At 36.2% G+C, this 13,559-nt stretch overlaps 1 protein-coding gene across 4 annotated transcripts in view; it reads right to left on the reverse strand.

The window, feature by feature from the left end:
* KIF3A (kinesin family member 3A) overlaps positions 1-13,559 on the reverse strand; it is a 45,658-nt gene that overhangs the window by 17,011 nt on the left and 15,088 nt on the right. For all 4 annotated transcript variants that reach the window (XM_015540068.2, XM_007087765.3, XM_007087764.3 and 1 more), the window contains exons 5-8: positions 6,650-6,755; positions 2,344-2,483; positions 1,748-1,945; positions 1,267-1,441 (exon numbers count right to left, since the gene is read on the reverse strand). In XM_015540068.2, the coding sequence (XP_015395554.1) occupies positions 1,267-1,441; positions 1,748-1,945; positions 2,344-2,483; positions 6,650-6,755 (619 nt within the window). The remainder of the gene's footprint in view (positions 1-1,266; positions 1,442-1,747; positions 1,946-2,343; positions 2,484-6,649; positions 6,756-13,559) is intronic.

The raw sequence follows: 13,559 nt of genomic DNA on the forward strand, positions 1-13,559 counted from the left end.
GAAATTCTGACACATGCTATGACATCGATGAACTGTGAGGACTTTATGCTAAGTAAAATAAGCCAGACATAAAAGCACACATATTATATGATTCTACTTATATGAGTTATCTAGAATAGTCAAATTCAGAGATAGAACAGGGGTTACCATGGGTTGAGGCAGAGAGGGGGATGGAGAGTAAATGTTTAATGGGTACAGAGTTTCATTTGGGGATGATTAAAAAGTTTTAGGGATGGACAGTGGTAATGGTTGCAGAACAAGGTTAACATACTTAATGAATAAACGAATAAAAGTAGTTAAAATGGTAAATTTTACGTGATGTGCATTTTGCCACAATTAAAAAATGTAAAAAAATAAAGGCAGCAAAATAAAGGATGAAATGAACATTAACAAATCTAAGAAATTTAAACCTTTAAAACATACTGACTATAAATACCACCTAGTGGTCATATTTAAAATACCAAATTTCATTACCTAAGAGGCAACTCAATTATACTGCTTTTCCTCAATAATCTTACTCAAATTTATTCAATCAGTACCATCTCCAAACATTTGTGATGTTGGAATTCACATCTGACGTATCCAGTTTCCCCATAATCTGTAAAAAGTCTATTTTAAGCTCTCTGTTTATCTGCTATGCAAAGCAGCCCTTATGCCAATCAGTTCTTAGCATGAAGTGGAGAGAGTCATTGAGCACTTAATGACAGCCGGTAAATTTCTCACCCTCATGAACAAGGTCTTCAAACTTTCTAACCTTCTAACACCTTATTAGAAAAGGATTCCTCAAATTCAATCTCATGTTCAAATTTAAGAATGAAAAAATATTTTCAAAGCCACACAATGAATTTTGACTTAGAGTAAATGTGGTTTACCCATGACTCTCTGATAGCTTTCTTTATTTTGAACAGTGACTGATACTCTAGGTCATTTTCACCTAAATACATATATGGTAAAACTCACTCTTATATGGAGACAAAAAAATTCATTATTGAATAAGTGGTCAAATGAAATCTATAAAAGGTCATAGGGATTGAGATGGAGGTTTAAATTAAATCAATTTTTAAAAATTACATACACAAATATTACATAATTAAACTTAATATGAAAATGCTAAAGTATGTATCAAGTTACCTTGTAGAAATATTCCTTAAAATATCAAAGTTAGATGCTCAAAGAATTTAAATAAGTGATTTTTATTAGAATACTCAGTGGTTAAACAATATATTTTTAGCCAATATTAACATTAGTATTTTGAGAAAAAGTTACCTTCTTCAAGCTTTTTTTTCAGTTCTTCTATTTCTTTCTGAAACTGACGAAGCAAAGCATCCTTTGGATCTTCATTGATTCTAGCTTTATTTTTAATATTCTTAGCACGGTTAGCATACCGTAATGTACTAATAGTTTCATCATAATTGTAATCTGCTGGCCCAATATTTGCACACTGTTGAATCAGGAAGACAAAACATTTTACCCTTGATGCAGTCAAAATTAATAATACCATTACAAATATATCAAAAAGAATTTCTTAAGCATAGATAGTTCCTCTCTGGCCTTCTGGAACAAGAAAGCAACCACCACACGGATTTCTAAACACCATTATATGGGTTAGCACACGTGATGTTCTTCCAAAAGAATCATCACAAAATCAAAAAAAGTGAAATATCAATGGTTTTTAAAAAGTCATGGCAATACATAAACAGGAATCTGAAATTTGCCTGATGCTAACTATTCCACAATTAAGTCTTACCATCATGGTTTTTGAATTTCCTCCTAAGGAATCTTGAAGAAGACGAGTCAATTTAGAGTTGCGATAAGGAACATGAGTGCTTTTTCCATCAACCAAGGCAGAAATTACATTACCAAGGGTGGAAAGGGAAAGATTGATCTTTGTGGCTTCCTTCAGGCGCTGTCCAGTAGCTCCAGTTTTTGCTTGTCTTTCTGAACCCTAGCAACAGACATAGAAATAAAGCTCAAATAAAAAATAGAGAATATGCCTCTGACAGTTTAAAACAGACTTTGATGCTGAAAAATCTGACAGGATATCTGGAATTTGCTTCAAAATAATACAGGAAGGGAAAAAGTGGCTAAAGGCAAAAATGAATCAGGACTGGCCATGAACTGGTAATCGCTGAAGTTGGGTCACGGGTATATGGGAGATCATTCTACTATTCTAACTAGTTTTGTATACATTAGAAATATTCTATGATAAACAAGTTAAACACGTACATAAGTAAACAACTTAAAAACTGTATGTAAATTACACATTTTCACTTGAATTTTTATCCGTTAATAAAAGGTAAAAAACAACAAAGGTTATTCCTTCAGTAGTATCCTGTTACTTACAGCAAGGTCTACAAGATGGAGCTTCCCCATTCTGACATGCATGTTACCATCAACGCCTTTTTCACTGCATTCTATAGTAATTGTAAAGATGGCATGGGAACGGGAACTGTGTTCATTCATATTAGTTGCGCCAACAGAACCTTGAAGAAAGGAAGGAAGTTCTTAGAAAGTGTAACACCAGGGAGTATCTTTTAAAATAATCAAATATACAGGGGCCCCGGGGTGGCTCAGTCAGTTAAACGTCTGGCTCTGGAATTCAGCGTGGTTCATGATCTCACGGAGCCTGTTTGGGATTCTTTCTCTCTCTCTCTCTCTCTCTCTGCCCATCCCCTGTTCTCTCTCTCTCAAAATAAATAAAACATTAAAAAAAAAGTAATACCACAATTAAAGTTTTTTTTTTTAATCTTTAAAAATCCGATCCGACACCACTTTATAACATCTGGTAAGTAGTACTACACATACATGTTTCCACAGAGTATTATTTTATCTTCTGTTTTTTTCCACCTAACATTATCTCCTATATTTCCATGCAAAAACAACTTGCAAATCTTACTAAAACTGATTTTGCTATACCCTGATACTTGGATTGTTTCCCATTTTAGGTCCTCATATGGAACAACAATACGAGCATCTTTGAGCAGATACCTCTCTTTGTCTTAAGGACTATGTCTATGGGATGTATTTTTCAAACTGGCACTAGTGGATCAAAGGGTTGGAAGAGTTTTACAACTATGTGATTTTCAATCTGGGGTGGGAGAAAACATGTAATGTAAAAAACTGGTATTAAATATTTTAGTACCTATTATTTTTCCAACATAAGTACAGCATGGGATTTATGACTGTGATTTTTCTTTCTTCCAGTTATGAAAACAAAGCAATGCAACAGACAAGCTATACTGAATGTTATAATCCCTAAGGAGAAAACTGCTTGCAGCAGTCAAGTTGACTCAATACTCCAACCTACTGAAATACCACATATGGAAATAAAACAAAATTCCACAGCTTTAATTTGTGTCAAAATTTTTATTTTGGAATAAGAAAAAAATTAGGGTGCCTGGTTGGTTCAGTCGGTTAAGCGTTCAACTCTTGGTTTCAGCTCAGGTCATGATCTCACAATTTCGTGACTTCGAGCCCCATGTGGGCTCTCAGCAGGCAGTATGGAGCCTGCTTGGAATTCTCTCCTTCTCTCCCTCTCTCTCTGTGCACCGCCCACCCCCCCAACTTATGCTGTCTTTGTCTCTCTCAAAATAAATTAACAAACTTTAAAAAAAAAAAAGAAAAAAATTAAATATTTATGTTTTTTAAGATGGTAAGGAGAACTTATGCTATAAATATGATTGCATGTGTATAAACTCACATATGTAAGAATATTTACTACAATATTACTAATAACAGCGAGAGTGAAAACAACACAAAAGTCCATGAATAAAATATTGGGTAAATACGTTATGTAGATAAATCCAGCGGAATACTATATAGCTATTTTAAAAAGGTCTACCGTGTGTTGATGTGAAATGATTTCTAGAACAACACCCTTAAGTGAATAAATACTACTATTATTTGGCTCCTGAAAAAAGGACAAGGACTCTCTGTAAAACTGCACTTGGGCATTCATGGACTGTATCAGGAAGGGTACGTGGGAAATTAATGGAGGTTGCCACTGGGGTGGGAACTAGGTGACTGACACCCAAGGGTAAAAGAAAGACTTGTTTTTCAATGTTTACTTTTGTGCCTTTTGAATTTTACAACATGTGTATGGATGATCTATTCAAAAATAAAAATTTTCAAAGAAAATGATAATTTAAAAAAAAATTTTTTTTAATGTTTTATTTTATTTTTGAGAGAGACAGAGCGTGAGCAAGGGACGGCAGAGAAAGAGGAAGACACAGAATTGGAAGCAGGCAACAGACACTGAGCGTGTCTCCACACAGGCCAACGTGGGGCTCAAACCCACGAACCGTGAGATCATGACCTGAGCTGAAGTCAAACGCTTAGCTGACAGAGCCACCCAGGTACCCCTAAAGACTTATTTTCTTAAGTGTAAAATTAACTATTTCTATACTATGACCTCCTGCACAAAATGGGAACTAATTTTATATTTGTATCAATTTTTCATCTGTTTAGAATAACAGCTTTTACTGTCACATTTCCTTGCTCTGCTACTGTCCTCTGGATAGTTACTTTACTCTATTTCCATATGATAAAATTACTATTTTTATGTTAGAACTTTTCTATTTGGTATTTGTACTAAATGTCTAATTCTTGGATTCAATCAATTAATTAAGATTATTTTTATATCTGCTATCTTACGTCTTAAAATGTCTTTGGCTTCATTTCTCTTTTTTTATTTCTTATTTCTCTTATTTCTCTCATTAGAATTGTAGTTTTCCTCGAATCAATCTCACATACCAAATTAAATTAATTCCTTTTTTTGTTTTGTTTTGTTTCTGTTTCTGTTTTTTAAAAGTTTATTTTTGAGAGAGAGAGAGAGAGGGAGAATGTGTGAGCAGGGGAGGGGCAGAAAGAGAAGGAGACAGAGAATCCCAAGTAGGCTCTGCATCATCAGTACAGAACCCAACGTGGGGCCTGAACTCACAAAATGCAAGATCATGACCGGAGCCAAAATGAAGAGTCAGATGTTTAACCAACTGAGCCACCCAGGTGCCCCAATTCTCAGTTCTTAATGGAAAGTTTTGATCACTACTGTGAATGGACTCTTAAGTCAAAAAAAATTTTTTATAGAATAAGCAATACATGATCGTATTCCTGGTATAAAAAAATTTGAAAATACAGACATCTGAAAACATAAAGTAAAGGCTCCATATATCCCTTTTGCCCAAACTTACTTCCCCTTCCCTAAAGGTAACCACTATTAAATGTTCTTTTGTTTTGTATTTAACATACACACAAGTCTATACACACACAAACACACACACACATACACACACAGCCCAAATACACAGTTGTTTAATAATTTGGCTTTTTTACATACATAAATGAGATGATGCAGTACATACTATTTTGTGATTTACTTTCTTTTCATTTAATGATATACCTTGAAAATCTTTCAGGTCTCTACATGTAGATTTACTCTTTCTTTTTTTTTTATAACTTCATTATGTTCCATAGTATTTCTGTACCATAATCTGTATAGACAATGTTTGACTGATAGCTATTTACACTACATCAAACTTTTACTATTACAAATAATGTTGCAATAAGGCATTTTGTTTGTTTATGTCTAAAAATATTTTTCTAGAGGTGCCTGGCTGACTCATTTGGAAGAGCATACAACTCGATCCCAGGTTTGTCGTCAGTTTGAGCCTCACACTGGGTGTAGAGATTACTTAAATATTAAGAAAATATTTTTCTACATATATATCAATATAGGTAGGTAGGTAGATAGATACGTGTTAGAATCAGAAACACTGGGTCAAAAGGCATGCAGTCTCTATCGTTTCTCGGCCTTTTGGATAAGATCAAGTGTAAAAGGCATGCACTCTAAAAAATGTCAACAGATACCATTACACTACACTTCAGAAAGGCTGTAGCGCATTACACTCCCATCACCAGTGCCCGTTTCGTCAGAGCTTCATGAACCTGGATATCCCTTCATCGAAAACAACAGGTGAAATATCTCCCACTGCTGTTCTAATACACGTTTTCCTGATGAATTGTCCTGTTGAACATACCTCCATACGCTAGTTGCTGTGTATAGTTCTTCTGTGAGTAACATATTCATATATATCTTTTGCTCATTTTCCTGTTATCATGTGGTCTATTACTTGGTTTATAAGAATACAATTGATTTTTAAATTTTTCTTTAATTTCTTTGAGCTTGCTAGATTTACAGTCTAGTCAAAAAAAAAACTCTTAAAAAGACGTTTACTTCCTACGTTCTCAATTTTTTACCTCCGATCTCTCATTGCTGCTGGCAGCACCACTAGTACTAGGCCCGAGGCAGCTTGCGTTTAAAGTGCTGAAGTTTCTTACTCTTTACACAAAACTTCAAATAATTCTTAAAAAGAATTTCATTTAATTTTGGTTTGCTTTTCTCCCCAACAAAAGGGAAGCAGTAAAGAGCTTGGTTTATGATGACCAACAGTCTACACTCAAAGACTATGCCACTTACTAAGTAGTATACAACCTTGGACAAGTTACTTAAACTAAGATTCAGTTTCCTCAATCATAAAATAGGAATTTAGTACCTTCACAGTCCACTGTGAGGATTTTTAAAAATCATTTTTATAAATAAAAGCCTACTCAACACATAAATGTTCAATCACAATTATGCACTACCACTTACGATTTTTGTGGCCTAGAGTCATAATTCTATCCATATCATCAGCATTATTTACCACATAAGCTGATAAATCTTTGATATAAACTCCCACATCAGGTCTTTCTTTAACCTAAAAAAAAAGAGAAAGAAGAAAATGACCATAAGATTTTATACACATATCCGTAATTCTTCCACAGTTAATTATCAAGCATCTATTATGTATTGGACACTCTGCTAAACAGTGATGATACAGTGATGGACAAGGTAGTCATAGTCTCTACATTTGTGCAGGTGACAATCAATGGCAAGAACATACAAATGAAAAATAATACACACTATTTAATTTCAATTGGTATATCAGGAAGCAAAAAAGTACAGGATAGTATGAGAATGCATTATAGCAAGACTAAGACATATAGTTTCCCCAAGATGATGTTTAAGCTAAAACTTGATAAAATAAGAGGTAGCCAATTCAGGCTGGGGTAGCAAGAAAAGAGTATGTTATGGGATCCCGAAATGGGAAAAAAACTAAGCACTCAAAAAAGTTAAAAAATAAATAAATAAATAAATAAAAAGCCAGATCAGCTGGAAAGAGTAGGAAGCCTGGGACAAACAGGCGGGATACCTGGCTACAGAGGTAGCCAGAGATAAGACGAAGCACAATTATTGGTCTTTATGTTAACAGCAACTTGAAGCCACTGGAGGATTTCAAACAATGGAGTAAAATAATCAGATCTACAACATCTATGTAAAAACATTACCTTTCTACGAGTAACCTTATGAGAACTTTCATCAAATTTCAAGGACATATTTAGATAGGTTTACCTAAAATACAGTGTTAGAAAGCTGACGCTCACTTTGTAAAGGCCCTATTAGTGACCTCCACGAGTCAACAAAACATAGGCATACCTCAGAGCTATTGCGGGTTGGGCTGCAAATGACAATGAAGCTGAAATACTGAAATAAACCAAGTCAAATGAATTTTTTGGTTTCTCAGTATATATAAAATTATATTTATACTATACTATAATCTATTAAGTGTGCAATAACATTATGTCTAAAAAACAGTGTATACAAATCTTAAATAAGAAATATTGTATGGGGTGCCTGGGTGGCTCAGTTGGTTGAACATGAGTTAGTCCAACTGTCAGGTGAGGTCATGATCTTGAGGTTCCTGGATTTCAGCCCTGCATCAGGCTCTGCAGTGCAGAGACTGCTTGGGATTTTCTCTCTCTCTCTCTCTCTCTCTCTCTCTCTCTCTCAAAATGGATAAACAAAAAAAATTTTTTTTAATATCTTATTGCTTAAAACACTAACCATCATCTAACCTTTCAGCCAGTCATCATCTTTTTGCTGGTAGAGGGTCTTGCCTGACTGATCAGAGTGGTAGTAGCTGAAGGCTAGGGTGGTTGTGGCAATTACCTAAAATAAGACAACAAAGTCTGCTGTAGTGATGGATTCTTCCTTTCAAGAATGATTTCTCCATAGAACATGATGCTGTTTGATAGCATCCTACCCACAGAACTTCTTTCAAAATTGGAGTTAATCCTCTCAAACCCTGCCACTGCTTTACCTACAAGTTTATGAAATATTCTAAATCCTTTGTCATTTTAACAATCTTCACAGCATCTTCACCAGGAGTAGGTTCCATCTCAAGAAACCACTTTCTTTGTTCAATCCATTAGAATCAACTCCTTATCGGGTCGCCTGGGTAGCTCAGTGGGTTAAGTGTCTGACTTCTGCTCAGGTCACGATCTCACAGTTCATGGGTTCGAGCCCCGCATCAGGTTCTGTGCTGACAGCTCAGAGCCCGGAGCCAGCTTTGGATTCTGTGTCTCCCTCTCTCTCTGCCCCTCTCCCACTAGCACTCTGTCCCTCTCTCTCTTTCAAAAACAAATAAACATTTTTTTAAAAAGGAAGTAACTCCTTATCCATTAAAGGTTTATCATGAGACTGCATCAAGCCAGTCACAGCTTCAGGCTCCATTTCTAATCCTAGTTCTCCTGGTGTTTCCACCACATCTGCACTGACTTCCTCCACTGAAGTCTGGAAACCCTCACAGTCATCCACGAGGGTTGGAATCAACCCCTTCCAAACACCTGTCAATCCTGATATTTTGATCCTTCCCATGAATCATGGATGTTCTTAATGGCACCTAGAAAGGTGAATCCTTTCCGGAAGATTTTCAATTTACTTTGCCCAGATCCATCAGAGAAATAACTCTCTAGGCAGCTACAGCCTTAGAAAATGTATTTCTTCAATAACAAGCGTTGACGGACAGGCTGCAGAATGGATGTCGTGTTAGCAGACATGAAAACAACATTCATTTCATTGTACAACTTCATCAGCACCCTTAGGTGATCAGAAGCATTGTCAACGAGCAGTAATATTTTGAAAGAGATCTTTGTTTCTCAGCATGTCTCAACAGTGGACTTAAAATATTCAGTAAACTGGGGCAATTGGGTAGCTCAGTCACTTGAGTGTCCGACTCTAGATTTCGGCTCAGGTCATGATCTTAAAGTTTGTGAGATCAAGCCCCGTGTCAGGCTTTGCACAGACAGCATGGAGCCTACTTGGGATTCTCTCTCTCTCTCTCTCTCTCTCTCTCTCTCTTTCTCTCTCTCCCTGCCCCCATCTGCCCCACTCCCACTCATGCTCTCCCTCTCTCAAAATAAATGAACATTTAAAAAAGATATGTTCAGTAAACCATGTTGTTGACAGTTGTGTTGTCATCCAGGCCTTGTTGTTCCATTTATAGAGGAAAGATAGAGTATATTTAGCATAATTCTTAAGGGCCCTAGGAGTTTTCAGAGTGTTAAATGAGCACTGGCTTCAACTTAAGAGTCATCAGTTGCATTAGCCCCTAAGAGGAGAGTCAGGGTGTCCTTTGAAGCTTTGATGCCAGGCACCGACTTCACCTATCTATGAAAGTCCTAGATGGCATCTTCTTCCAATAGAAAGTTGTCATCTACACTGAAAATCTGTTGTTTACCATAGCCACCTTCATGAATTATCTTACCTAGATCTCCTGGATAACTTGCTACAGCTTCTACATCAGCACTTGCTACTTCAGCTTGCACTGTCATGTTATGGAAATGGCTTCCTTCCTTAAGCCTCACAAACCAACTTCTGCTACCTTCAGACTTTTCTTCTACAGCCTCCTCACCTCTCTCAGCCTTCACAGAATTAAAGAAAGTTAGGGCTTTTCCCCGGATTAGGCTCTGGCTTAAGAGAATGCTGTGGCTAATATCATCTTGTATCCAAACCACTAAAACTTTCTCTACATCAGCAATTAGGCTGTTTGCTTTCTTATCATTTGTGTGTTCACCAGACTAGCACTTTTAATTTCCTTCAGGAACTTTTCTTTTACAGACAAAATTTGCTGTTTGGTGCAGGAAGCCTGACTTCCCACCTATCTTGGCTTTCGACAGATTTTCCTCACTAAGCTTAATCATTTCTAGCTTGTGATTTAAAGAGATGTGTGACTCTTCCTTTCACCTCAACACTTAAAAGGCTGCTATACAGTTAATTAGCCTAATTTCAATACTGCTGTGTGTCAGAGAATAGAGGGCCACCAGGAGAGGAAGAGAGATGGGGAACAGCCAGCCTGCAGAGTAGTCAGAGCACACGAATTTATTAAGTTTGCTGTTTTATGTGGGCGTAGTTTGTGACACACCAAAACAATTCTAATAGTAACATCAAAAATCACTGACCAGAGATTATCATAACAAATATGATACTAACTAAAAACTTTGGAATATTGTAGTAATTACCAAAATGTGACACAGAGACACGAAATGGGCAAATGCTGTTTGAAAAATGGTGCCAACGGATTGCCTGACACAGGGAGAAACGCATTATCTGGAAAGCGCAATAAAGCAAAGCATCATAAAACGAAGTATGTCTGTAAAGTGAAATGGAAGGCTGAGGTCTGTGGCTGCCAGTAGGGAGAACCATTCCACAGGCAGTAAGATCCCAAAGACAAAGATGACAAACAAAATTTTAAAAAAAACAACCCCATGGGCACCTGGGAGGCTCAGTTGGTTAAACGTCCAACTGTTGATATCAGCTAAGGTCATGATGTCACGGTGTGTGAGATGGAGCCCCACATTGGGCTCTGCAATGACAGCAATGAACCTGCTTGGGATCCTCTCTCTTCTCTGCCCCTCCTCCTCAGGCTCTCTCCCTAATTAAATAAAGTTTAAAAAAAAATTAAAAAACAACCCCAGAGACAAAAATCACAAGGGCAGACACTCCAAATTCTAGGTGTTGATTCGAGATCTACTTGGCAGTTTGGGAGTTTTTTGGTATTTTTTGTAAAAATTTATCAGATATATTTATACATTAGGAAAAATTACTCTTTACCTTGTCATGAGGTATAAATATGCCCTAATTTTATTTAGTAGTAAAGGAGTAATGGTGGTCTCTATAAACCAGGAGTGTCAAGCTGCTCTGAGAGCCCTAGAGAGTCCATGGTGGCCCTGAGGGGGCCACTGTAGGAGTTTAGGGGTTCTCAAGCCCAGACAAATTCTAAAGAGAGCTTCACTTTCATGTGTTTTGCACACTGTGCTTCCATACGAGGTCTGGTACGATGAATGTATTTAATTGTTTTAAGTCTTTTAAATGTTTGAAAATTACTGGTCTATATCATTTACAGATGATAAATTTTCCTTCTCAGGAAATCTATGGTAAAGAACACTGTGTATGTTTCTATTCCAGCAAACTGATATTTCTGAAAAACACAAAAATCATGCAGCTGATGTCATGGCAATGTCAAAACTTTTAAGCATTTACTCTCATTCTCTGCAGTCATTATAGAGCATTATAGAGCAGAAACACACTTCTAACTTGCTTTAGTCTGCAAAATCTAAGGTCATTTCCAATAACAATGTGACATTAATTTAAAATTCATTTAGTAAGTGCAGTAGATAAACTGATTAGATATGAAGATGAAGAACTGAAATATGACTCTAAATTTATGAAAGTTTTTATTGGGTAATGATATCAAATAATTTTTGTCATAAAAACAAAGAAATTTAGCTTCGATAACAAATACAGTTTATAACACTCAAACAGTAGATCTCAAAGGAGCAGTTACTCCCCAGCCTAGAATATTTTAGAAATTTGTAGATGGAGTTTCTGGTTCGAGAACATGATTGGTATTCACAGGCAGGAGCCATGGATACTAAATATCCTGAAACGAATGGGATGGTCTATCACTGAAGAATTGTCCCATGCAATTTTGATGTCCTAGTATATATTCACATGAATGAAAAAAATTATTTATGATTACCTGAGTCTAGACCCAAACTCTATTTTATATATAAAGACAAAGTGCTTTTCCATGGTAATAATAGAGCAATGTACAAAACTGAGGAAAGAACTACTACTTTATTTTGTTCAGAATACCAAGAGGTAGTTACTATTTTAAAAGACCATGCCATTGACAGGAACACCAAGCAAGGTGCTTCTTTGTTTTTGTTTTTTGGAGGGGGAGTTAAAAAAATTTTTTTAAGTTTATTTATTTGAGAGAGAGAGAGAGAGAGAGAGAGAGAGAGAGAGATTGATTGATTGAGAGGGAAAGGGAGAGAGACAGAAAAAGAGAATCCCAAGCAGCCTTCACACTGTCAGTGCAGAGCCCAATGCGGGGCTCAACCCATGAACTACACAATCAGGACCTGTTTTTTGGTTTTTTGTTTTTTGTTTTTTGGTTTTTTTTTTAAAGAAGGCTTCGCACCCAGTGGGAGCCCAACGCAGGGCCTGACAAAGGGCCTGAACTCACAACCCTGAAATCAAGATGTGAGCTGAGATTAAGAGTTGGACACTCAACTGAATGAGCCACCCAGGCCCCCCCAGTCAAGGTGTTCAGATCACCGATACAACATACTTATAACAGTCTGCATTTGTAGCTGTTGCGTTCATGATGTTTACATAGGCCTGACTATTTCATTATGTCACTGAGTACGGTCATATCTAAGCATTTATATAATGAAATACTACCATTTTATATCTTCAGTACTTTTATTCTCATTTATATACAGTTGGGCATTCATCAGATGAATGGATAAAGAAGATGTGGAATTCTGGATTACACCACCATTCACCTACGTGACTGTGATTGAATCAGGAAACCTCTCTAGGTTTCGGTTTTCACATCAACAAAACTGAACTGCTAGGAAGATTAAATGAAATAAAGTGTGTACTACTACCACAGTTTATTGCATTGAATGCCTACTACCACACTGTAAGAACTTAACAGTAGCCACTGTTACTCTACATGTATTCTATGCAATTCTATGACAGTACCTATTGTTATTCCACATTCAACTACCATATACACCTTATTCTTTAATCATTTTACTGACAATGAAATTCCAATCAAAATTCCAATATTAATATTTTAAAGGCTAATCTTTTTTATGTCTGTCTCATATCTTAAAATATTAAAATGTTAGGCAATATTTACCAATTATTTACCACCTGACCCAGCAGTTGAGCTTCAGGAATTTATCCTCAGATATGCCTGAAGATGTATGAATTCATATATGTACAACACTATTTACTACAGAATTGTTTGTAACATATCAGCAACAACCCAAGTGTTCATCAAGAGAGGGCTGGCTGAATACATGATGCCCCCCAAAAACAGTATGCAGCTTTTAAAAAGGACAAAAGAAAAAAAAAGAAGAATGAGGAGGCTTTTCTGTACTGATATGCAAAGATTGTCACAATCCATTGGTTCAGTGAAAAATACAAAATGCAATGAGGGATAAAAATAGGATTTTCAATAAAAAACAGTGAATAGGAATCAGCTAAACTTATCAGTTAACAACCTTATGTACCTATTCACAAATTTTGTGATTCTCTAACATTTATGCACGTAATTTCGTATTTCCCTTTTCGGGAATTCATCATGACAAGAGTCTTTCATGAC

This window comes from Panthera tigris, chromosome A1 (assembly GCF_018350195.1).
Source record: "Panthera tigris isolate Pti1 chromosome A1, P.tigris_Pti1_mat1.1, whole genome shotgun sequence".
Taxonomy (NCBI): Eukaryota; Metazoa; Chordata; class Mammalia; order Carnivora; family Felidae; genus Panthera; species Panthera tigris.